The 27931-nt window shown below is 41.3% G+C and overlaps 1 protein-coding gene across 2 annotated transcripts in view; it reads right to left on the bottom strand.

The window, feature by feature from the left end:
* Positions 1-27931, bottom strand: part of LOC126425002 (sortilin-related receptor-like) — a 219676-nt gene that overhangs the window by 163921 nt on the left and 27824 nt on the right. For both annotated transcript variants that reach the window (XM_050087901.1, XM_050087900.1), the window contains exons 4-8: positions 26995-27240; positions 23197-23453; positions 16359-16587; positions 15362-15547; positions 9790-10063 (exon numbers count right to left, since the gene is read on the bottom strand). In XM_050087901.1, coding sequence (XP_049943858.1) covers positions 9790-10063; positions 15362-15547; positions 16359-16587; positions 23197-23453; positions 26995-27240 — 1192 coding nt within the window. The remainder of the gene's footprint in view (positions 1-9789; positions 10064-15361; positions 15548-16358; positions 16588-23196; positions 23454-26994; positions 27241-27931) is intronic.

Below are 27931 nucleotides of genomic sequence, written 5' to 3'. Positions count from 1 at the left end.
GAAAGGTGGAAGGAGTATATAGAGGGTTTATACGAGGGCGATGCACTTGAGGACAATATTATGGAAATGGAAGAGGATGTAGATGAAGATGAAATGGGAGATATGATACTGCGTGAAGGGTTTGACAGAGCACTGAAAGACCTGAGTCGAAACAAGGCCCCGGGAGTAGACAACATTCCATTAGAACTACTGATGGCCTTGGGAGAGCCAGTCATGACAAAACTCTACCATCTGGTGAGCAAGATGTATGAGACAGGCGAAATACCCTCAGACTTCAAGAAGAATATAATAATTCCAATCCCAAAGAAAGCAGGTGTTGACAGATGTGAAAATTACAGAACTATCAGTTTAATAAGTCACAGCTGCAAAACACTAACGCGAATTCTTTACAGACGAATGGAAAAACTGGTAGAAGCGGACCTCGGGGAGGATCAGTTTGGATTCCGTAGAAATGTTGGAACACGTGAGGCAATACTAACCTTACGACTTATCTTAGAAGAAAGATTAAGAAAAGGCAAAACTACGTTTCTAGCATTTGTAGACTTGGAGAAAGCTTTTGACAACGTTAACTGGAATACTCTCTTTCAAATTCTGAAGGTGGCAGGGGTAAAATACAGGGAGCGAAAGGCTATTTACAGTTTGTACAGAAACCAGATGGCAGTTATAGGAGTCGAGGGGCATGAAAGGGAAGCAGTGGTTGGGAAAGGAGTGAGACAGGGTTGTAGCCTCTCCCCGATGTTATTCAATCTGTATATTGAGCAAGCAGTAAAGGAAACAAAAGAAAAATTCGGAGTAGGTATTAAAATTCATGGAGAAGAAATAAAAACTTTGAGGTTCGCCGATGACATTGTAATTCTGTCAGAGACAGCAAAGGACTTGGAAGAGCAGTTGAACGGAATGGACAGTGTCTTGAAAGGAGGATATAAGATGAACATCAACAAAAGCAAAACGAGGATAATCGAATGTAGTCAAATTAAATCGGGTGATGCTGAGGGGATTAGATTAGGAAATGAGACACTTAAAGTAGTAAAGGAGTTTTGCTATTTGGGGAGTAAAATAACTGATGATGGTCGAAGTAGAGAGGATATAAAATGTAGACTGGCAATGGCAAGGAAATCGTTTCTGAAGAAGAGAAATTTGTTAACATCGAGTATAGATTTAAGTGTCAGGAAGTCGTTTCTGAAAGTATTTGTATGGAGTGTAGCCATGTATGGAAGTGAAACATGGACGATAACCAGTTTGGACAAGAAGAGAATAGAAGCTTTCGAAATGTGGTGCTACAGAAGAATGCTGAAGATTAGATGGGTAGATCACGTAACTAATGAGGAGGTATTGAATAGGATTGGGGAGAAGTTTGTGGCACAACTTGACTAGAAGAAGGGATCGGTTGGTGGGACATGTTTTGAGGCATCAAGGGATCACAAATTTAGCATTGGAGGGCAGCGTGGAGGGTAAAAATCGTAGAGGGAGACCAAGAGATCAATACACTAAGTAGATTCAGAAGGATATAGGTTGCAGTAAGTACTGGGAGATGAAGAAGCTTGCACAGGATAGAGTAGCATGGAGAGCTGCATCAAACCAGTCTCAGGACTGAAGACCACAACAACAACAACAACAACAACAACAACAACAACAATTACCAGTTATTAATACCAGTTATTAATACAAGATTTACAACCAAGATTTTTTAAACTAAAAAAAATAAATACATTTGTTTCCCTCTCTATCTATGTCACAGTTCAGAGACATTCGTCTTTGTTTAAAAAACTGAATAGAACAGGAAACAAACTGGGTCCCCCACATGGCAGGCGAACAGTCTACCACAGAGCCACACTGCTTTAGTGTATGGAAGATAGTTGGAAAATATGAAAGTCAATTTTTCTGAGAATTGTTGCATCAACTCTGTTTTGAGGATTGGGGGAAAAAAAAAATTGGTGTGGTCTCCTGGTCGGTGCCCTCAGTACTGGAGCAACTGAATGACATTCTCACTGTCTTGCCTGCCTCTCACTGTGCCCAGAAATGTGAAATAGCCTGCCCAATATTTTCTCCAATTTCCCTCCACGGTACTCCATTGCCCATCCAATCTACAAAACATTTTTATTCAGCCTTTTTTCACCTCTTCTCTCAAACCTTTTCTGTGTGACTCGCAGCACTGTAATTAACCTAGATACAACATCTGTCTCATAAATTCTTCCATTTCATCTACCGTATTTACTCGAATCTAAGCTGCACGTTTTTTCCGGTTTTTGTAATCCAAAAAACCGCCTGCGGCTTAGAATCGAGTGCAAAGTAAGCGGAAGTTCTGAAAAATGTTGGCAGGTGCCGCCACAACTAACTTCTGCTGTCTAATATATGTAGCGCTACACAGGTATGCTTTGCAGCACAAAGATAAATACTGGCGCCATAACCTCTGCATCAGTAAATAAATTAAAAAGGTGGAAGACGAGCTTTTTTCTCCGCCCCGAGTTTTGACCACTGCATTATCATACATTATCCAACGAAGTAAATACAAATTCCGTATTGTTCATCTTCAAATGTAGCAACATTTCAATGTACTATGAAAATCCGACTGGCAAGACTGTTTGGGATGTTTGTCAATACGGCCAACTCTTATGTACTGAATTTTTTCCTAGCTGTGAGAAGAGATGGTTGCTGACAGGAACTTTTATGAATTGTGAATCACATGCAGTATTCTCTTCACCATAAGAATAATACGAATATAAACATTTTGCCATGTATTCTTTCATGTTTGCTGCTGTCTCATTTAAATCCTGTCTGCCTAATAAACTATGAAACTAGAGTGACACAACAGCAAACACAGAAGAATAAACATACCATGTCATGTTTATGTTCGTATTATTCTTATGCCTAATAGTGATACAGTCAGAAATGAAGCAAGGCAATTGACTAGATTTTTAAATCTAAGATGACTAATTTCTGTGCAGAATGTAATGTACTAAAGAGGCGTCTGCAAAGATTTTCAAATGGAGAAAAGTTTTCGCTAAACTCTCGTACAGAACATCTTGTATCATACGCAGTCTATTATTTGGTTCTTGTTGGTCATTATCAAAGAAAGCAGCAGTGTAAGTAACAACAAATAGCTATCAATAAAACGCTTTTAATTTAACAAATAGCAGTCTCTTGCCATTGTTTCGCTAATGAGACGATTCCTCTCTCTTTTTTTTTTTTTTAAATTGTAAGGGGTGGTAGTGCGCACAAAAGCAAGCCATGCCCAAAGCGGCGACAGGCCGTAAGCACTCATTATCAGAATGCGAGCAACATTGCATGACACAGTACAGTAATGCATTTTTAGCTTAGAGTGATGTAAACACCTGTAACAAAGAGAACGGCACTTATCAGATCAAAGAAAAATAAGCAATCAATTCAAACCAGACGAAGCACGTGAAAAAGGAAGGGTACCCATATAAATACGGACAGAGCACCTGACGCATAGCAATGGCTGCCTGGTAAAGTTTAACTACTAAGCTTATGACTCGAATCAAACTACTGTAGCTGTATCGTCATTCATTCAACCTATATTGTGTCTCGTGTTACAATGGACCAACATTGTTTTGATTTGGAGGTGCGGCCTGAAACTTTTCTCTCCCCATGAAGTTCGAGTCTCAAATTTCAGGTGCAGCTTCGATTCAGGAAATTTTTTTTTCCCTTGATTTCGAGTCTCATTTTTCAGGAGCGGCTTGGATTCGAGTGCGGCTTAGATTCGAGTAAATACGGTATTCAAGTCCTATATCACAGGCATTTAACAGCATTCCACATGGGCACCACCACTAACAAACTGTCTGTCCGCATAAACGGCCACCACCAAACTGAGGCCAAGAAACAGCCAGATCATCCAGCTGCCAAATGTGCTGTACAATGCTGTGCACCTGATTTCAGCGACCAATTCCCACCCTGTGCTACCTGTTTTATTCTCACTGGCATCAGCTTTTACAAACTGGGCAGCTGAAAAATGTCCCTACAACATATCCTTTGTTCCCATAAGCCCCCTGGCCTCAAACTTAGCTAGTCCCTTTTGTCCACCTGCCCCTTTCCCCTACTTCAGTACTAAACATGCCTTCTATCCCATCAACACAACTGCACTATTCTTCCCCTTATCTCCTCCTCTCCTCTGCCTTTTTGACTGTCTCCCCCCCCCCCCCCCCCCCCCCCCCCGTGTGTGTGTGTGTGTTTTTTGCATATGTCACGGGATGCAAAATTGTTCTGTTGGCTTGTAACAATGCACATGCATCTGCTTGTCTCTTGTGATGGTCACTTCTCAAGCCGAGTGGTTTCAACAGAAGCGTGCTGTCATCATCTGATCTTCAGAAATTTACAGTGAATACAATCACTCAAATAGCAGGAACTCATAATATAGCATAATCACATTGGTTTGTCACTAATAAGAAGACAAAGTTATACAATACACATAGCAACAAAAGTGTTGATGAAGTGAAATGGCATAGGTGTAACATGTAACACGATAAACCGACAATGTAAAGGTACCATGTTTCAGTTTATGATGTTACACTTTACAGCTATGCCATTTCACTTCAGCAAACAAATTTGTTGCCATGTATATTTTATATTTTCATCTTATTACTGACAAACGAATGTGCTTATGCTATATTGTGGGTGGAATGTGCTCCTTCTATGTGACTGATAAGTATTCACTTTAAGTTTCCGAAGAACAGATGATGACAGCAACCTTCCGTCTAAACCGGTCATCATGAAATACATAATATTTAGCAATATTGGCCTCAGAACAAATTTTTTTCTATTAGACTGACAGATCGCGCCCCTCACATAAACGTGTGTAATCTATGTAGACTTCACATTTCTTCACGTATAGTACCTGCGTACGCCATATGTAAAAACAATGTTTTCCCTGCATACACAGACTTTTCTGAAACTTGGACATCCAATATTACACCGAGGGATGCATGCTGAATGCAAACACTACCTCGAGCACAAGGACGTATCAGATGTTCTATTCACCATGTCTCCGAGTATTCAATTTTTTCCTGCAGAATTTTGTCAACAATAATTTTACCATTCACCCACTATCAGAAAGAATGCTACAAAGGCGAGGCACATTACTGTAATTGACACTCATGAGAGAGAGTGTGAAATGAACCAACTATGTGATGTCTTGTAATATTACAGATGTGTGACACACCAAGCACATCTAACATTAGTGTTTTTGGTTTTGGTTTTAGGGCACAAAACTGCTATGTTCATTAGCACCCGGTCCGTGACTTAGGAAACAGTAAAAAACCGAAATTGAAAACCAGCAGCAATGGGAACGAAAGTCATAAAATTGGAGAAACTAAAAGCAGTAGGAAGGCTTAAAAACCCACTACAGAAAGGGGTTGGTTGTCCCCAAAAAAGCTTCAAATGACTGACGTCATTTCACTGGCACTAATAAACTTGAGAACGCGGTCAGCTGAGCGCGTGTCATCTGCTAAAATCGACGATATATCAGGCGATAGCTGTAGACGGGAGCGTAACGGATTAAAATAGGGGCATTCAATTAAAAGGTGTCTGACCGTCCACAGCTGAGAGCAGTGGGGACAGAGTGGGGGAGGATCGCCGCTTAAAAGATGTCGATGGCTAAAAAGACAGTGCCCTATCCGGAGTCTAGTTAAAATTACCTCCTCCTGACGACGCGTTCGGGAGGAACAGGTCCAAGCACAAGGAAGAGCTTTCATGTCCCGCAATTTATTATGGGTAAGTGTCGACCAATGCGTGTGCCATAAATGAACAACACGTCGACATAGAACGCTCCATAGATCGGCGAAGGGAATCGATTGAATAGCTGGCCGAGGAAGAGAGACTGCAGCCTTAGCTGCAATATCGGCTGCCTCATTTCCACAGATACCAACGTGTCCCGGGAGCCAGAGGAACGCCACCAAGATGCCCCCCAGGTGGAGCAAGCCAGACAGTCCTGAATCCGGTGGACCAGAGGGTGCACAGGATAAAGAGCTTGCAGACTGAGGAGAGAGCTGAGAGAATCTGAGCAGATAACGTACTGTATCCGCTGATGGCGGCGGATGTAGTGGACAGCCTGGAGAACAGTGTAAAGCTCCGCAGTATAAACCGAACACTGGTCGGGAAGCCGAAAGTGATTTGGGGTGTCGCCAACAATATAGGCACTCCCTACACCTAACGATGTTTTCGAGCTGTCGGTGTAAATAAATGTGGCGTCCGTCATTTGTGCACATAGAGCAGCAAATGCCCGATGATAAACAACTGAAGGGGTACCATCCTTGGGAAATCGACAAAGGTCACGGAGCAGGCAGATCCGGGGACGGAGCCAAGGCGGTGCTGTATCCCAAGTTGTCAATAAGGTTTTAGGAAAGCGGAAGGAAAGAGAATGGAGCAGTTGACGGAAGTGGACTCCCGGTGGTAGTAGGGAGGAGGGGCGGCCTGCATACCCTACATCAAAGGAGGCGTCGAAAAAAATGTCATGGGCTGGGTTAGCAGGCATGGAAGACAGATGGCTAGCATAACGACTCAGAAGGACTGCTCGCCGATTGGACAGCGGAGGTTCAGCAGTCTCAGCATAAAGGCTTTCCACAGGGCTGGTGTAAAAAGCTCCAGACGCTAAACGTAACCCACGGTGGTGGATAGAGTCGAGACGCCGAAGAATAGACGGCCGAGCGGAGGAGTAAACTATGCTTCCATAGTCCAATTTCGAGCGCACTAAGGCGCGATAGAGGTGGAGAAGGACCACTTGGTCCACTCCCCAGGAGGTACCATTCAGGACACGGAGGGTGTTGAGGGATCGCAGACAGCGAGCCGAAAGATAGGAAACGTGGGAGGACCAGCACAGTTTTCTGTCAAACATAAGAACCAAGAATTTAGCGACGTTTGAAAACAGAAGGTTGACAGGACCTAGATGTAAGGAGGGCGGAAGGAACTCCTTACGTCGCCAAAAATTAACACAAACGGTCTTACTGGGAGAAAAACGGAAGCCGGTTTCGATGCTCCAAGAGTGGAGGCGATCGAGACATCCTTGAAGACGTCGTTCAAGAAGGCTGGTCCGTTGAGAGCTGTAGTAGATTGCAAAATCGTCCACAAAGAGGGAGCCCGAGACATCAGGAAGGAGACAATCCATAATTGGATTGATGGCAATGGCAAACAGTACAACACTCAGCACAGAGCCCTGGGGTACCCCGTTTTCTTGGGAGAAAGTACGGGAGATAGTAGTATTCACCCGCACCCTAAATGTGCGCTCTGCCATAAATTCGCGAAGAAAAAGGGGCAGCCGACCTCGAAAGCCCCAAGAGAACAGTGTGCGGAGGATGCCTGTCCTCCAACAGGTATTGTATGCTCTCTCCAGATCAAAAAATATTGCTACTGTTTGGCGTTTCCGGAGAAAATTGTTCATGATATAAGTGGAGAGAGCAACAAGATGGTCAACTGCAGAACGATGCTTTCGGAATCCGCATTGGGCAGGTGTTAAAAGACTGCAGGATTCCAGCTACCACGCTAAACGGTGATTCACCATACGCTCCAAAACCTTACAGCCACTACTCGTGAGAGAAATGGGGCGATAGCTAGAGGGGAGATGTTTGTCCAGGTTTCGGAACAGGAATGACAATAGCTTCCCGCCATCGTCTGGGAAAAGTACTGTCAGTCCAAATTCGATTATAAAGGCGAAGGAGGTAACGCAGACTATGGGTTGATAAATGCAGCAACATTTGGACGTGGATACCATCCGGTCCTGCGGTGGAGGAGCGAGAAGAAGAGAGTGCATGTTGGAGTTCCCGCAAGGAGAAAACAGTATTGTAGCTTTCGCGATTTTGAGAGGAGAAAGCAAGAGGTCGCACTTCCGCTGCACGTTTCTTCGGGAGAAACGCTGGCGGGTAATTTGAAGAGCTCGAAATCTCAGCAAAGTGCTGACCCAATGAGTTAGGAATTGCGACGGGGTCCACTAATGTGTCATGCTCGACAGTGAGCCCAGAGACCAGGGAGAAACTAATCTGGAACAAGACTTTACAGGACCTGCAATTGCGTCGACACCTTTCTGAATAATGAAAGGGTTGACCGTGGAGGAGTCGTGACCTTCGTCAGACCGAGAAACAACAAGGAACTGTGGCAACGATGGAAGAACTGACTGTGGCTGAGACTCAGTGAACTTACGTTTGTGAGCAGACATAGTGGAAGGTGAGGAAACCATTGCGGAAGAATCCCCCATGATTACCGGCGTCTCCGATGGCGCGCTCCTCCTTTGTGGGGGCCCTCTCTGAGGGCACTCCCGCCTTAGGTGATTGTTCACACCTCAGGTCACACCTCCCGACAAACGGACGGAGGGACCAATCGGCACTTTCGGAAGGTATCAGCTCGGGTAATCACCCCTCCCTGGGCCTGGCCGTTACCAGGGGGTACGTACGTGTCCTACCTGTCTACCCGGGGCGGGGAATTACGCGTTACCCCGTCACCGGCTACGCATGGAAGTGCGTGGGTCGGCCTTCAGACACGCACAGGGAAGAAGAAAGAGAAAGGGAAAGGGAAAGGAAAGAAGAGAGGTCTCAAACGCCGCAGCGGAGAAAAGGGTAAAGAGAAGAGGTAAGGAAAAGAGAAGGACAAAGGAAGGATGAAGACATACAAGCAAGGAAGGCGAAGAATGCGGTACATTTACAAGCGTCCGTCTTCGGACGTAGGCACAAACCATACTCCCAGAGGGGGAGAAAGGGAAGGAAAGAGCCAGAGGTGGGGGGGGGGGGGGGGGGGGGGACGAAGATGGGGGATGGGGAAGGATGCGGAAAGGGAAGGTATGCAGCCCGGAAAGGAAGGAAGGCCACATTAGCTTGGGGTCCCGTGCTCGCTACGCACGTATCCACAAAAGAGTTGTGGATCCCCTGGGGGGTAACATTAGCGTAAAAACTACCAAATTCATCCTTTGAAAAAGTAGTACGATTACGCATACAAGATGTCTCAACTATAAGAGCATTTTCTCTTTCATTCCACACACAATGTGGGGAGAGAGGCAGCACAGAAGACATCAGCTGGTTTCTCATTACAAATAAAATGTTGTTCTGAAGTTCATGTGCCCATTATTTCATAGCGTGACCACTAGTTAGTCTAGTAGAGTATGTGGTGTAACAACATATCCTCTGGTACTGTTCATATCAGTAAACACTTGTTTTAAGGTCTTCCCCACCGACTCTCCCTGTTCGATCCATGTTGCATTTATCGTTGTCTCATTACCCCCAGTAATAAACAATGTTAAACCATATGCAGAATTAGACTAATCTGGGATTCCTGTAATGAATGAACATGAAAAATTCTATTTTAAAATAATGGCAAATAACAGACATAAATATATGCGATCAGTACTGGCTGACACATGAAGAGTGTAATGTGCAATATTTTTTTGGGATAATTTAATCAACAAAATCCAGAAACAAAATTGAAATAACTGTAAAACTCCAGAGAAAATTCACTAGATGACAAAGAGGGATACAGGGTCAAAAACACTTCAGATGCATGTATGGTACTGTGCCATGAGGATTTCAGTGCGCACCATAACAGCAGACTTGGACCTACGAGAAACAAATTAATTTTGTAGCTTTATTTTTTTTTTTTTTAGGTAATAGTAAATACTTTCTGACTACTCCTGTTATGTCCTACAGTCGAAGATACAGCCATACAAAACCATCCAGTGCCTTAGCAGCAGTAAGTATTGTACTGTTATCCAGCAAGGACATTTTGGCACCAAAATGAAATTAGTAAAAAAATGCTATGGTAATATGTAACCTACAGGATATTCAGAAACACACTCACTGAAAGCTTTCTGCAGATCAGCCTTGATGATGAGCCATCGCAGTTGCTGAGGTCCCGAGCCGAACATGGTGAACACTGTTGTGTTCTCGCCTGGCTCTGTCATCAGGCCGTACATGCGCAGATCCTGGTTGTAGAACTGCTCCGTGTGCCATGTGAAGCCCTCGTCAGTCGAGTACAGCATTTCCCGTGTCTCCCCTTGGGCTTTGTAATACTTCACTGCTACCATCACACCGCCAAAATCTCCCATGTTGAAGAAATAGTAATCTTTTAGAACCTGTGACATCAAGTGCATTCCATATGTTAGTCAGAAAGAGGCTTTGTTTATATTGTAAATAGTGGTAAAAATAATTAATGAATTTTCTGGTTGTTCCTCAACATAAGAATTTGATTGCTGAGAATAAATTGTGCACTTTAAGACTGAAAAGTGACAAATATTTACAAATGCAATGTTTATGAAATGTAGTTTAAAACTGAAGAAATTGCAAAAAGGTAGAAAATTAACAAGATAGGACCTGGGTTAGTTGAAGGAATCAAGGGTTGTTGAGAGTTTCAGAAGGAGCATTAGGCAACAATTAACTGGATCAGGGAAAAGGGATAAATCAGAAGATGAATGGGTAGCTGTGAGAGATGAAATAGAGAAGGCAGCAGAGGATCAAATAGGTAGACACACGAAGTCTAGTAGAAATCTGTATCTGTGGATATCACACAAGATACTGAATGTAATTAATGAAAGGAGGAAATAAAAAATGGAGAGGGAGGGGGGTTTGCAAGATGTAACAAACACATGCAATAAGCTCCAACTTCTAGAGGAATGTAATAATTCCAGTTTCAAAGAAAGCAGGTACTGACGTGTGTGAACATTACTGAACTATCAGTTTAAATAAGTCATGGCTGCAAACCACTGACATGAATTCCTTCCAAGGATGGAAGAACTGGTAGAAGCTGACCTTGGGGAAGATCAGTGTGGACTCCAGAGAAATGTAGGAGCAAGTTAGGCAATACTGACCCCCCAACTTCCCATAGAAGATAGGTTAAGGAAAGGCACACCTACATTTCTAGCATTTTTGGAGTAGAAAACCTTTTGACAATGTTGACTGGAGTACCTTCCTTGAATTTCTGAAAGCTGCAAGGGTAAAATACAGGGAGCGGACAGCTATTTACAATTTGTACAAAAATCAGATGACGGTTACATAAATTGAGAGGCATGAAAGGGATGTAGTTGGTGAGAAGGGAGTGAGACAGGGTTGTAGCCTATCCCTGATGTTATTCAACCTGTACAGTGAGCAAGCAATGAAGGAAACCAAAGAAAAATTTGGAGGAGGAGTAAAAACTTTGAGATTCCCTGATGACACTGTAATTCTGTCAGACAGCAAAGGAACTGGAGGAGCAGTTGAATAGAACAGAGAGTGTCTTGAAAGACAATATATCAGTATCAACAATGCTGAGGGAATTGGAATAGGAAACAAGATACTTAAAGCAACAGATTAGTTTTGCTATTCTGGCATCAAAGTAACTGTTGATTGCAAATGTAGAGAGGATATAAATTGTACACTGGAAATGGTGAGAAAAGCATTTCTGAAAGTAGTGGAGGGAAGTATGGGGGGTAAAAGTCAGAGGGAGACCAAGAGATGAATACAGTAATCAGGTTCAGATGGACGTAGGTTGCAGTAGTTATCTGGAGATTAAGAGGCTTGCACAGGAAAAAGTAGCAAGGAGAACTGCATCAAACCAGTCTTTCAACTGAAAACCACAAAAACAACAACAACTACAACAACTTTCTTTGTCTCATTCCTGAATAAGCAGGAGAAATCATTACCCTAATTTTTGGTAGTAAGTAACAAATAACCATAGATCTGAAATAGAAGGGAAAAGATAAAACTTCTCACTTCCACTGAACAATACACGCAGACAGTTGGGGTGCTCATATTCTGTCCCAGGGAGGGTGGATGTGAATGAGGGAGGGGAAGGAGGGGGTGAATGGGGGGGGGGGGGGGGGGGGTGAAAAGAAGATCATCCAGTCACCGTTTTAATGAACCATGCCAATTCCATACATAATTATGCCGACCCTATGCTGATGTCAGACAAAGGAACAACGAAAAGAAGAAAGTAGAAGCAGTAGCAGTAGTAGCAGCAGTAGTAGTAGTAGTAGTAGTAGTAGTAGCAGTAGTAGCAGCGGCGGCGGTAGAAGTAGTAGTTCCCATTATTATTGTTGTTGTTGTTGTTGTTGTTGCTGCTGCTGCTGCTGCTGCTGCTGCTGCTGCATGAGGCAAATAATGAAGTAACCTATGAACCATCATTTTTGCTTGTGATGCTCTAAACATGTTTTCAACATAACTGCACCGTCATCAATACATTAGTATTTTATCACATACCTGAAACTATTACATGTTTTATGATAATAGAAGAAACTTAAAAGGGACCTAAACATTTCACAATATTTACTGCAATACTTTGATTTTCACTTTGATTACTATTCTGTTTGTTTTTCTACAACATTCTGTAAATGGCTGGCTAGATTTTATTTGCAGCAATATGTTTTTATCAAGATAGCTGGAAAAGTAAGCACAAACACTTATTGTGTAATTTGTTGCACTTTTTCTAACTACTTTAAAAACAGATGACTATAACAATGTCACAAAAAATCTTAAGAACACAACCAAATTTGAACGACATATTGCAGTGGAAGAAATTTTTATTAATTTTGGGACTACAGTAAGAAACCTATTTTTTCAAATGACTAGATAAACAACCATTGAATGAGTATTGTATAAAAGCAAACAGACTAAAATTAATGTAAAAATGGAAAAGTAAGCAAATTAAATGCTTAGGTCTAATTCTTCAATCACTGACATTATTGTGCAACATTTTGCATATTTTAATTCGATAAAATAAAGCCTCACTGATGATACCACATAAACGTATGGACAAGGAAAGTAACTCGTGAACAATTTATATTTAGCAAATATAAACGGAACCTAGCTCTACGAAAAGTGTCGCAAATATCGATGGAATCTAGCCCTCTGAAATGAGAATGTTTATGGAATTATAACAGTGAAAGGTGCGTGGATCAGCACCTAATATTGATTTTACTATGTTTATTTTTTGTTGTTGTTGCATTCATGCTCAAATGCACTGATAACTAGTTCCCAATACAACCATGTGTACAAGGACTGTGTCAACTCTCTAACCAGATATCTGATGACAATGGGATTGTTTCAGTTTGAAAGAGCATTGTTTCTTCACTTTGGAGCATGTGTGTGGTGGTTACCGCACCACTGGGTTCCAAACAATTCTGTGAATGGTGAGTGAAGACACAGGGAGTGCTGAATCTTACACAGTGCATGGATCTGTCATGCCACAATTTTCATGCTATGATTAGTTATGGCTACAAAAAGAAGTTAAATGCTGAAGAATGATGGTACGTGTTTTTGGCGAGTCTCTTGAACCTGCCAGTCAGAAACTGGTCTTGTGAATTTTCAAGGGGTCATGAGTCTCTCAAAGATGAACCTCATTATGGTCGCCCAGCAATAGCTAAGTCAGAATGAAACGCTGAGACTGTAAGGAAAATGATTGAAGATGATCCTTATCTCACATTTTGTGACAGTGAAGGGATCCTAAATACTGGACTGATTGTGGTGCAGTCCACCATTCACGCGATCATTCTGACGTATGTGAGAAAGGTGCCTGCTGGGTTACCACATCCCCTGACATAAGTCCGAAAACACCCAAGAATGGATTGGTGTCATTTATGCTTCAAAATGTTGACAAAGGGCAGTCTAAAGACAATATCTTTGCAGGTGACGAAACATAGAGGTATCAAACAAGGGGGTATCATTACGACTCCAGATCGAAGAGGCCATTTTCTGTATGGTACATTTCAGGTCATCTCACCTCTGCTACATAAGACACACATCGCACAGTAAATGCTATGTGGTATGTGACCAAATGTCTGCCAGAAGTCATTGCCACATGGAGGCCACAGCACTCAAAGCCAAAGAGTGAGCGACTCCTCCTGCATCACAACAAGGCCTCAACACACACAGCTGACAGAACAATGGACTTCTTGGAGAACAAAGAACTGCAAGTGTTACAACACCCACCCTATTTACCTGTCCTGGCTCTGTGTGACTTCTTCCTGTTCCCAAAGAGGAAGGAGGAAATTCAAGGGCAGCATCTCTCATCAGATGGAAGAGGTATCACAGCATACAACAGTGCTGTAGGTGATGAAGTGACTTCCCTCAAGAAACTTGGACAGACGTTTTTGAAGCGGTAAGTGCTCATGGAGAGTATTTTACAAAGTTGTAACAGTTAAGCTGTAATTAGTTTTTTTCTGAATTTCTGCTAAAGGCTTTTGGCTATCATGTCATTATAACATAATTTAACAGAATAGTTCACATTTATAAAGGGTGCCTCAGAAATGTTGTAACAGACTTTGAGGGATTGTAGAGGATGCCTCCAGAAACAATCGAGGATAGGAACCCGTGTCCAGAAACATCAATCAATGTCGCTACAAAGTGCTGAAGTTATAGACACAGCGCCTGGCACTAGGCCACCTTTCAGCAGCAAATTTGGCTTTGTACACTGGAATGTTTTGCAATACTGTTTGTTATTCAGTGACCATGACTGATGTCCACAATTGCCAGTGGAGAAGATGCAGCTAGCTGCTGTGTAGAATGGCCTCGTCTCTTATGAATACGAGGGATGGTGGGACCGATTTCCATTGGCAGTGTATTTTTCTAATGCACACCAAAAAGCATTGGAGATTTAAGAGTGTTACAGGAGAAAAATAAACTGCAGATGAAAACTTGTGTCCAAAACCAGTCATCCACTGAGGCAACAGAGCACTTCATTCATAGGATACAAGGCCTTTCTACGCAGCTCCACCTTCTCCACTGCCAGCCACAGCAATCTGTCAGGATCTTTGATTAATGAACAACTTTGCCAGATGTTCTGCCTACGGTTTGCCATACAAAGTCACATTTCTTGCTGAAGGGGTACTGTAGCAGAAAGTGCTGGCGCCTGTATGCTGGATGCTCTGTTGTGTCATTGGATCAAGCTTCCACACAGGCTCCTATCCTCAATTTGTTCCTCAAGACAACCTCTGCAACCCCTCTATGTTTAGCAACATTTCTGGGACACCCTGTGTACTTAGCTTCAAGAGCTCCTCCACACTCAGACACCCAACAACAGGTGATGTCTTATTCCAAACACTAAAAGGCATAACAAGGAACGATATTGTAGACAATCAATTACAACATAAAACAAATTAACTGCTTTAGTTTATAGTCACCCTTTTACTTTTTCAAATGTCTACCGGTTTCAGTACGAAGTACCACCAGAAGTGAAACCTACTATCAAACTCTGCAGTACATAGTTAACATATTGTTTAAGAAACATATACAACATATATTCATCTGTGATAGCTAATATATGGTACAAAGTGCAAGCTTAAATTTCAGGCTGGCCCTTTCCCCCAGCACACAGTTGTCAAGCTCGCAGAATGTACGGAAAATATAATTACAACATATATAGAAAAAGAACTGCTCCAATGGGTGCATATATCAACACAAACCTGGCGCCACGTGAGTCCTGCGTCAGTGCTGATGAAAACTCCAAAACGTCCCTTCAGTGAAGTTCCGAGTGTTCCAGTTGCCATAATGATACCCGGTGCTGATTTTGATGTCATCAGAGGAACCGTTCGTGTTTCAGGGTTCAACTGAGCAAACTTCTGGGTGAGATGAAGAGAACAGCCTCGACTCTAAAAAAAAAAAAGGGAAGTCAGATCATAAACAGTGTCAAAGTTGAAGGGTAGATTGCACGTGGACGCATGTGTCACTCATACAAATAAGAGGTTGTAGTGGTAAATGCCATAAGTATCAGAAACCATGAATAATGAAACCAGATTTTATCAGTTTAGTTTGTTCAACTACACAAATAAATTTTATACCATAATATGAGTCTTATTTTATTATTTTTCAACTTGAAGCAAGAAACTTAGTTCCAGTGGGTGCCGCATTGCGGTCGAGAAGTGGGGCTGAGGCAGTTTCATATAAGTTTTTACAGTCTGACGATAATTTATGGATTTGTAGTTTTAGCTTGACGATGTCCACTATGGACAAACGGTAGTTACTGTTATTCTGAAGAAGGTTGGGTTATCCCAACTGAAACCTAGATAAATTCTAGGTAAATGGTGCACCTGAGGCTGTTGGTTATTAAAATGAAAATTAATGCTGGGATGATTCCTGTGAAAGGGCACGGCTCACTTCCTGCCCCATCCTTCCCTAATCCACAGGACTGATGACCTCACTATTTGGTCCCCTACCACAAGTCAACCAACTGAAGAGAAAATTGAATCAGCAACTCAGCTGGACACCCAAAACAATGATAAACACAATAAAAAGGTCAAATATCACTAACGCAATAGGAAAAGTTAGAAACGTCAGCACATTTCACAGCACAACAGATATCCACTTGAAATTTAACTTCATTTGAAGGCACATCATGCCAAGTTGAACCTATTACTAACATTGCCAGCCTACATTTGTGCATTCTGAAAGTAGTTTGCTCACCACATCACAGCTGATGTTCCTGCCCTGATCATCAGTCGAGGGTGGTGTGAGTGGCCTCCAGCGTCCACCCATATCGAAAGTGATGAACGTAGACAGGTGCTGCGTATTTATTTCCGGCACCCGCCCTCCTCCGTGCGGTGAGGTGGGTACGTGGACCTGGGATGCGATGTAGATGCCGCGAAGACCTTCCACTCGGTGCAGGTCGGCAAAAGCTGTATCCGTTGCACGCCTACAAAAATTTAGACAGATTTATGACTGAAAAGAAGTGCTACAAAATATAAATGGTGGTCAAAGCTAAAAACACATTAACAGAGAGTTGTTATCATCAGTGAAAGCAATAATAAAATGTCTAGTTTAAATGTTTTGCATTATATGTGGAGAATGGTACCCCCAGATCTCTCTCTCTCTCTCTCTCTCTCTCTCTCTCTCCCCCCACCCCCCCCCCCCACCCCCCTCCCGTCCCCCCTGCTCCCTCTGGGGAAAACCACAAAACCACAACAAACATTTCTTGTATTTGTGGTTTCAGTTACATATTTGCTGAACAATACAGGGCCACTTTAATTAGGTAATCTGGAAACCTCAGAATAGATAACATTCCTTATTTCTTTGTATTCACATTTTCCTATGTAACATCTTTCGGCAACTGTTTAAAATATGTTAGTTCAAAACCATAATTCTTCTACCAAACTTGGATTATAGGACGTGTGGAAATCATTGCAATATCTTTTATTACTGTTTTTTTATACTGTAATTTATTTGAAAATGGCATTTTACTGGTTATAAACACCATTAGAGGTAAAAGTTATTCAACATAGGAAGAAAGTGATGCTGAGCAACACATACTTTCAGAAGTCACTCATGTGACAGTAACTGTGTGTGCTAATTCAAGGAGTCTACTTGCGCCAAATATATCCAACAAAAAAGACCTAGACAAGTATGATATACACAATGTTTCACTAAGCTTCATCAGGTCAGCCCACACAGTTCTTTACATACATTGTTTCCCTTTCTTTTCCTCACAATTTTTTTTAATACTCGTGTGCTATGAACTTGTAATATATATCAGAATTCTTTAGGTGTGTTCTTAGACACTTCTTTTGCCAAAGTAGGCAGATCTTAATTTCTGACATGTTGTTGTTGTTGTTGTTATTGTTGTCTTCAGTCCAGAGACTGGTTTGATGCAGCTCTCCATACTACTCCATCCTGTGCAAGCTGCTTCATCTCCCAGTACCTACTGCAACCTACATCCTTCTGAATTTGCTAAGTGTATTCATCGCTTGGTCTCCCTATACTATTTTTACCCTCCATGCTGCCCTCCAATACTAAATTGGTGATCCCTTGATGCCTCAGAACATGTCCTACCAACCGATCCCTTCTTCTAGTCAAGGTGTGCCACATATTTCTCTTCTCCCTAATTCTATTCAACACCTCTTCATCAGTTATGTGATCTACCCATCTAATCTTCAGCATTCTTCTGTAGCACCACATTTCAAAAGCTTCTATTCTCTTCTTGTCTAAACTATTTATCGTCCAAGTTTCCCTTCCATACATGGCTACACTCCATACCAATACTTTCAGAAACGACTTCCTGACACCCAAATCTATACTGAATGTTAACAAATGTTTCTTCTTCAGAGACGCTTTCCCTGCCATTGTCAGTCTACATTTTATATCCTCCCCGACCATCATCAGTTATTTTGCTCCCCAAATAGCAAAACTCCTTTACTACTTTAAGCATCTCATTTCCTAAACTAATACCCTCAGTATCACCAGATTTAATTCGACTACATTCCATTAACCTCATTTTGCTTTTGGTGATGTTCATCTTATTTCCTCCTTTCAAGACACTGTCCATTCCATTCAGCTGTTCTTCCAGGTCCTTTGCTGTCTCTGACGGAACTACAATGTCACTGGCGAATCTCGAAGTTTTTATTTCTTCTCCATGGACTTTATTTCCTACTCAGGATTTTTCTTTTGTTTCCTTAACTGCTTGCTCAATATACAGATTGAATAACATCGGGGATAGGCTGCAACCCTGTCTCACTCCCTTTCCACCCACTGCTTCCCTTTCTGCTTTCTCTTCTTTGCTTAGAACTGTGTTTCCATCTGAGCTCTTTATATTCATACAAATGGTTCTCTTTTCTCCAAAGGTCTCTTTAATTTTCCTGTAGGCAGTATCTTGCTTACCCCTTGTGAGATATGCCTCTACACCCTTACATTTGTCCACTAGCCATTCCTGCTTAGCCATTTTGCACTTCCTGTTGATCTCATTTTTGAGACGTTTGTATTCCTTCTTGCCTGCTTCATTTACTGCATTTTTATATTTTCTCCTTTTATCGGTTAAATTCAATATATCTTCTGTTACCCAAGGATTTCTACTAGCCCTCGTTTTTCTCCTACTTGATCCTCTGCTGCCTTCACTATTTCATCTCTCAAAGATACCCATTCTTCTTCTACTATATTTCTTTCCCCCATTGCAGTCAATCGTTCCCTAATGTTCTACCTGAAACTCTCTACAACCTCTGGTTCTGTCAGTTTGTCCAGATCCCATCTTAAATTCCCACCTTTTTGCAGTTTCTTCAGTTTTAATCTACAGTTCTAACCAATAGATTGTGGTCAGAGTCCACATCTGCCCCTGTAAATGTCTTACAATTTAAAACCTGGTTCCCGAATCTCTGTCTTACCATTATATAATCTATCTGAAACCTTCAAGTATCTCGAGGCCTCTTCCGTGTATATAACCTTCTTTTATGATTCTTGAACCAAGCATTAGCTATGATTAAGTTATGCTCTGTGCAAAATTCTACCAGGCGGCTTCCTCTTTCATTTCTTACCCCCATTCCATATTCACCTACTACGTTTCCTTCCCTTCCTTTTCCTACTATCTAATTCCAGCCACCCCATGACTATTAAATTTTCTCTCCCTTCACTGTCTGAATACTTTCTTTTATCTAATCATACATTTCATCAATTTCTTCGTCATCTGCAGAGCTAGTTGGCATATAAACCTTTACTACTGTGGTAGGCGTGAGCTTCGTGTCTATCTTGGCCACAATAATACGCTCACTATGCTGTTTGTAGTGGCTTACCTGCATTCCTATTTTTTTTTTTTTTTTATTCATTATTAAACCCACTCGTGCATTACCCCTATATCATTTTGTATTTATAACCCTGTATTCACCTGACCAAAAGTCTTGTTCTTCCTGCCACCGAACTTCACTAATTCCCACTATATCCAACTTTAACCTATCCATTTCCCTTTTTAAATTTTCTAACCCACCTGCCCGATTAAGGGATCTGACATTCCACGCTTCGATCCGTAGAACGCCAGTTTTCTTTCTCCTGATAACGGGTGTGCTCCTGAGTAGTCCCCACACAGAGATCCGAATGGGGGACTACTTTACCACCGGAATATTTTACCCAAGAGGACGTCATCATTTAACCATACAGTAAAGCTGCATGCACTCAGGATTACAGCTGTAGTTTCCCCTTGCTTTCAGCCACTCTCAGTACCAGCACAGAAAGGCCGTTTTGGTTAGCGTTACAAGGCCAAATCAGTCAATCATCCAAACTGTTGCCCCTGCAACTACTGAGGCATGCAAGCCACCCCACCAATGGCAAGGTCCATGGTTCATGGGGAGGAATTTCTGACATAAGAATAAGTAAAAAGATAGAATCATCTCTAATGAGCTAATCACAGATGGGACATTAAGCTCTATTAACATTCTAAAGTGAAGGACATTTAGTGTGTAATACCCCAAGTTTAATGTGTACTACCCCAGTCAATGAGAGATTGGACAACCAAAGACTGAAGTTTAATGTCTGTCTGGAGTGAATACATTAGAAATTGAGCACATGCGATACAGGGCAAGGGTGAGAAGAGAAAATGTAAGATCTTTTTCAAAAGAAAGCATTCACCTTCATAGACTTAGTAAAACAAAGGAAAACCTCAGTCTGGAGGCCAGGTGGGGACCTAAATCTCATTCCAGCCAAATAACTGTAGCTTGTCTCAACCATTGCAACACCTTAATGCATTAGACTGGATGGTACAAAAATGGTTGTGTGCTTTTGAAAGGAACTACCACCACATTTTCTTTCAGCAACTGAGGCAAATATAAATCTATATCACCAGTTAAACACTTGGGGCCTTGAGGAGTAAATATATAACCATTATGAAGTATTGGAATGCAAATACAATACAACATCCTTGTAAGCTCCCTTTTCCTGACTACAAAATACTTTTTAAAATTTTTGCTTGTTTTCTGCTGCAACTAAAGCCTCTTGCACAACTGTGGGGTAAAGTACATAAACTATGCAAACACTGTTTATAAATCAATGTGACGGAACATACCTCTGCATACACAGCATGGTAAACCAATGTTTCTGGTACCTCCACGTTTTGATCCACTTTAGTTTATCATTCACTGGAACTCAAGAATCTTATATGAGAGTTCCTTTCAGTTTCCGAGACTAGATTCTATGAATTTCTATGACGACAATGTTGCAGGAAAGAACCACAGAAAATACTAAACTCACAGTTCGAGACATAGTGTGCCACACCTCATCCCTTATCCATATCTGTATCTGTACAGGCAATTTGTGTGTGTGTGTGTGTGTGTGTGTGTGTGTGTGTGTGTGTGTGTGTGAGTGAGAGAGAGAGAGAGAGAGAGAGAGAGAGAAGTGTGGGGGGTTCTTGGTCTTCAGTCTCCCGACAAATTATAACTGGTGCCATCAAATACAGGGGGGACATTACTATGCAAGCAGGTATTTGTAAGTGCAAAATACACTGAAGTAATTTTTTAATGATTATTTTACTCAGAGTAATATTTTCAAATATTTCACACCTATGAATCAATCTTTGCATGTCAGAATATCTTTCTGTAACAGAGCAAGGCTGATCTATCCACTTACTCTATACCACTACTGACAGTGACACATTTTTTTCTTTCTTTGTTTAATCTTGTTTTATGAATACAGCAAGGTGACAAAAAATCGTGGGATACCTCCCAATATTGTGTCAGACCTCCTTTTGCTAGGTGTAGAGCACCAACCTGACATGGCATGGACTCAACAAGTCGTCGGAAGTCTCCTGCAGAAATATTGAGCCATGCTGTCTCTACAGTCATCATTTGCAAAGTGTTGCTGATGCACGATTTTGGGTACGAACTGACCTCTCTATTATGTCCCATAAATTTTCAGTGGGATTCATGTCGGGCAAACTGGGTGGCTAGATCATTCGCTCACATTGTCCAGAATGTTCTTCAAACCAATCGTGAACAATTGGAGCCCACTGAGATGGCGCATGTCTTCCATAAAAATTCCGTCATTGTTTGGCTATAAATGATCTCCAAGGAGCCAAAAATAACCATTCAGTTGGACCACAAGGCCCAATCTGTTCCATGAAAACACAGCCCACACCATAATGGAGCCACCACCTCACTCAGTGACTTGACAACCTGGGCCATGGTTTTGTGGGGCCTGTGCCACACTCCAACCCTGCCATCGTCCCTTACCAACTGATTTTGGGATTCATCTGACCGAGCCATGGTTTTCCAGTCATCTAGAGTCCAACCAATATGGTAACGAACATAGGAGAGGTGCTGCAGCCGATATCGTGCTGTTAGCAAAGGCACTAGCATCGGTCATCTGCTGTCATAATCCATTAACACCAAACTTCACCAAACAGTCCTGACAGATACATTCGTTGCACATCCCACGTTCATTTTTGCAGTTATTTCACACGGTGTTGCTTGTCTGATAGCACAGACAATTTTATGCGAACACTGCTGCTCTTGGTCATTAAGTGAAGGCTGTTGGCCACCATGTTGTCTGTGGTGTGAGGTAATGTCTGAAATTTGGTATTCTCCACATACTCTCGACACAGTGGATCTTGGAATATTGAATTCCCTAATGTTTTCCGAAATGGAATGTCTGATGCATCTAGCTCCAACTACCATTCCACTTTTAAATCCTTAATTCCCATCGTGTGCCCATAATAAGGTTGGAAACCTTTCCACATGAATCACCCAAATACAAATGGCAGCTCAATCAATGAACTGCACTTCTATATCTTGTGTACACAATACTAACTCCATCTGTACATCTGCATATCACTATCCCGTGACTTGTCACCTCAGTATATATGATAATTACACACAATGGTTACTTTCTTATTTCAGCAGAAAAAGTTCCATTTTTCACCAGGTAATTTCTAGATTCCTGACGCTGATAATCTGATTGGTTTACCTAGAAATAATTCTTACAACATGGTACCTGTAATTTGAACATTGGTACAAACGTGGAGACAAAATTTGGAGTTAATAAATAATTTTGACTGCAAAAATGTACTCAGATCAAAAGCCCTCACTTTCCCCTTCCCAGTCTACATTTTACTGTTTAAAAAACCATTTATTTCGAAAGCTGTTCATCATCGAAAGATCATTTTTCAAGATTGTTCAATTAAAAGTAATGATTATTTTCAAAATTCAGACGAACAGTTTTGTAGCCCTATTTTTCGGACTCCAATGATGATCGTTTTTATTAGCAAAACTTGCTAGTTAGTCACTTATTCGATCCAGAAATTTTCATTTTTTCTGTAAATTTGGATGGGCTCTGAAACAAAGACTCGAATATACAAGCAGATTCAAGTGGATGTAAGTTACACTAGTCACACCCAGATGACAACTTTCACTGGATACAAAAGCATGCAGGGGTGCATCAAACCTATCTTCAACCTGAAGACAACCACCACCACCACCACCACCACCACCACCACCATCACCACCACCACCCACCACCACCAATAATATATTAGGAATTACTGTTCAACATTACTTACTCAAGCCACGAGTTCTTCCATGAACTACCAGGGAAGTAGCAGAAGAAGTTATCAAGTGAAAGAGAGTAAACGCTGGCATCGGCATTGCGTGACGCGTAAAGCGTGGGCAGAATATCCAGATGGCTGGCCACCACAAACACATCTGTGCCGCTGACGTCTGCAATGTAGTATCCGGTGTGTGGTGATATTGTCCTGTCGAACTGTGCTTCCTTGAATGGCGCTCCACGGTATGACACCATCAGACTAACTGCTGTTGCCTGCAGAGAAAAAGTTATATTTTTACATGTTTTTTTAAAGCTGTAGAGTACTTTGCAATAATTCTTACCTTTTTTTAACGTAAGTAATGCAAGACAATTGGGTTGCCATTACTGGGTGAGGTATTATCAACGTTTAGATCAAACAAATGGATCAATGTGAAATTATTCTTCTAATGCGAGTGCCTTGTCAATAAGAGCACATAATGGTAAGTTGAAGGGGATACTGTTAATATCAAAAACACAGTTGTATTGTTTCAAAATACAGGAACAGGAATGTATACTTCACAAGCTACACAGAACTTGAGGGAAAAATATCAGTTTAAGTAATGAGTCTAAAACTTTTTAAAAATGGATCAGACACTAAGCATTCTGTCTGCTGCTTTATACTGTACTAGGAACCTACAGCAGATGCACTTCCTATTGTCAAGACACCATGTTATTAGCATACATTAACCTGCACTTTACTGACACAATAGTAACCTGCTATCCTTCTTTCCACAAACAATACGAGGATGGAATAGAAGGAAGAACCAATAGAGGTACTCAAGGTACCCACCGCCACACACTGTCAGGTGGCTCGCGGAGTATGGATGTAGATGTAGATGAATTGTATGTTGGTGGTATTAGAATCATTCTGTAGTCAGCTTTGATTGCCAGTTCTCTGAATTTTCTCAGCAGTGTTCCACAAAAGGAACATTATCTTCCTTCTAGGGACTACCATTTGATTCCACAAAGCATCTCCATAACACTCGCATGTAGACCAAACCTACTGGTAACAAATCCAGCAGCATGCTTCTGAAATGCTCTGATGTCTTCATTTAATCTCACCTGGTGGTGATCCCAAACACTGGAGTAGTTTTCAAGAATGGGTTGCAATAGCATTCCATATGCAGTCTCCATTACAGATGAACCACACTTTCCTAAAATTCCCTCAATAAACTGCAGTTGGCCATTCACCTTCTTTATTACCGTTCTTGCACGATCATTCCATTTCATTTCATACCACTCTGCAACATTACGTATAGATAACTGGTGCGAGTGCCCCAAGCAGTATTTTACTAATCCTGTACACTAACATCATGGGATTGTTCTTCCAACTCATTACATTATTTTATACAGAGAGCAATCTACTACTCATCACACGAACTAAAAGTTTTGTCTAACTGATCTTATATCCTATTACAGTCGCATAATGACAACACCTTCCCATACACCACAGGACAATCAGCAAGCAGCAGCAGTTCGCTGCTCACCCTGTCCGTATATATTGTGGCAACTCCTACCATTCGCCTCTACTTGTAGCAGCAGATGACAAGCTGCACTGACCGAACACCAGCTTATCAGCAAAGCTCCTGCCAGCCAAGGTACCACCGCGTCTCCCCAGCAACATCATCGGTCACTTCTGCCATAAGTAGAAATTAGGTTGCCACAATTTCTGGAGTCGCACATACTGAACAATAGGTCGAGCAGTCCCTGTCCTGGCTTCGACACAGTAACACTTCCCAGCCGCGCTCTCGGCAGCTTGTTTCACACACCATCACGTGGATCACGACATCAGCTGCCACCCTTCGCTGGAGTTCGCAGCTGACAGCAGTATTTTGCACCCACGACAGCAAATCCCTTTGTCCTCTTTCTCAACACTTGACTACTCGCACCACCAGATGACTTTAAACAAAGTATTAAAAAGTGCATTATAGTCTGCACTGTTCAAAGACTCGTCACAAGCAAGGACCCCCCCTCCTCGATCAAGAGCTTGTAACCCGTTAAATTTTGTTGCAGTAGTTAGCTTTTAGGAAAAAAATAATAATATCATCATCTCACAAACCAACACATGTACCTCTTTCAGTAGCCTCATTATTTATTGTTGTCCTTACTAATTTGCATGTCTCTATAAAAATGTTTGATCTTAGGAGTACAGAATGGAACCTTTAAATAATTCCTTCAGTATCTTAAACTTTTATTATCGAGTTCACTGTATGAGAATCACTTGTCGAGAAAGTTGCAAAGTAACTGTGAATAGCTCAGACTGTAAGGCTCTAAATTGAACATCACTAACTGCCATTAAAACGTTTACCTTTTCTTATGAGTAGAAGTGCGGTTTATTTTGTAAGCTGTGTGTTTATCTTTGATTTTTAGACACCAGCTGTCTTACTACAGGAATGGGAGTAAACTGTTTGTTTTCTTCAGTTTTTCCCCTATCAGGAACTCTATCTCTGGCATGAGCTGACAGCTCAGATAAAATAACAGAACTGCCTCATTGATCAAAACAGCAAGTGGCAGGAAAGAAAAAGTACACAGACATTACTCACTGATGCACATATGAACTGAATGTCTTAATTGTTCACCCGGCTGCAGTGGTATCACATTTATTCAAAAGAAGGTACATTACACACTGAAACTACAAGAATCTACAGCAATCCTTATAGAAAAGTGGCATAAATGAAATGATGTATGAAATCACAGGAAGCTCAAAACATGCAAACAGGCTATAATACACAAGCAGCCTCATCAATGACTTTCAAGTAACTGCAGCAAATTACTAGTGGTATGGACACCACTCGACAGTACCAAACTGTAACCCACTGTCAGTGAACAGTGATCAAAATATTGTTTTACTTGGTCTTACAGTAGCTAGACATCTAAAATTAAAGGAGAAATAAATAGCAATTGCTACAATTTGTATGACATATGAGATCCCTATAAGCAAACATTTTCGTTTGCTCAGCATTTGTTTGAGGTGACCTCTGTGCTGCATATTTTCTACTTGTTAGTTTGAAGCTATTTCATTTATAGGTACAAATAAAAATCAAATGCTTTATAAAATGATTTGTCTAAAAATAATACATGAAACAGATTAGATAAACACTTGACACACCTCCTCATTTGTTGTACAAGATTTCCAGCATTGTTAAAAGGTCCATCATATGTTTCTCCAATCTGTTTTATTTCTTACTTTCAAACAAATAATTTCACAAAACATTTGAGTGATTTTTTCTCTCTTTCTTTCTTTCTTTCTTTCTTTCTTTCAAGTTTTGTTCAGAATACATGATCTTATTGACAGCTCATTGCTTTCCTAGTGTCTTCTGTTCTCTAATGTCCTGAATTTAGTACTTGATTTGAATGAAACCATTCTGATACTTAAACATCAGAGTAATGTAACTTTTTATATACAAAATAGATGGACCTTGAAATGAACTTTTTGACATTTCACTTATATAGGTATCAGCAGTTGTTCATGTAATATTTCAAATCAATAAGTAAGTTTTTCTTAAGTACCCTGATTACTTTCAAGGAATTAAATAAGTTTTTGTGAAACTAGATCACATGCTGTTCCACTCTATATGCCCGATATATTTTTTAAATGACAGTCAACAAATAAAATGGAAAAAATTTAAGCCGAGATGATGTGCTGTTGAACTTTCAATAATTGCGTTATATGTTCTTTGTGATGTTAGATTAAAATGATCAGCATTTTCTATTGTACAAATCTTTGCAGAATTATATTTATCATGTATGTAGTAAGAAGCAGAAATTCACTTACGTTTACACGCCTTGTGGCAAAAGCAAAGTCTCCCTTGATCTGAAAATCCAGAACGTCCCGTATGACAATGCTGCTGTTATCATTTAAGAACAGGGACTTTGACGATATGACCGTGGACTCTCCGGATGGTTCCTGCCTCTCTACGTACAGGAGTGGAGGATCAGCCCAAGGGCCCGACCAGTAGAACGTCCTCACTCGTTGTTGCACTTGAGTAAAACTAACTCCAAAATCTGTTGTCACCCACAGCTGAAAAAAACATCATGCACATGAAGAAATTCTGGACATCAAAAACAGCATGAATTACACAGATTTTGGAGTTTCTGCATAAAAATAAGGGTAAATAGTTTTCAATTGATTTATTGCACTGTTATGTTGCAATCTACGAGGTGCATTCAAGTTCTAATGCCTCCGATTTCTTTTTCTCCGGACTGGAAAGAGATAGAAACATGCGCATTGTTTTAAAATGAGGCCACGTTTGTTGTCAATACGTCCCACAGATGGCAGCACCGTACGGCAGATGGAATTTTACCGCCAGTGGCGAGAATGAGAACTGTTTTAAATACTTAAAATGGCGACGTTTTCCTTACTTGAACAGCGTGCAATCATTCGTTTTCTGAATTTGCGTGGTGTGAAACCAACTGAAATTCATCGACAGTTGAAGGAGACATGTGGTGATGGAGTTATGGATGTGTCTAAAGTCCGTTCGTGGGTGTGACAGTTTAATGAAGGCAGAACATCGTGTGACAGCAAACCGAAACAACCTCAGGCTCGCACAAGCTGGTCTGACAACATGATTGAGAAAGTGCAGAGAATTGTTTTGGGGGATCGCTGATTGCCTGTGCTGACGGATGACCACATGGCTGCCCGTGTGGCATGTTGCCAAGCAATGTTGACGCGCAACGACAGCATGAATGGAACTTTCTTTTCGTTGGTTGTG

The sequence above is a fragment of the Schistocerca serialis genome, chromosome 10, assembly GCF_023864345.2.
Source record: "Schistocerca serialis cubense isolate TAMUIC-IGC-003099 chromosome 10, iqSchSeri2.2, whole genome shotgun sequence".
Classification (NCBI taxonomy): Eukaryota; Metazoa; Arthropoda; class Insecta; order Orthoptera; family Acrididae; genus Schistocerca; species Schistocerca serialis.
This window is presented reverse-complemented; position numbering and strand designations above follow the sequence as displayed.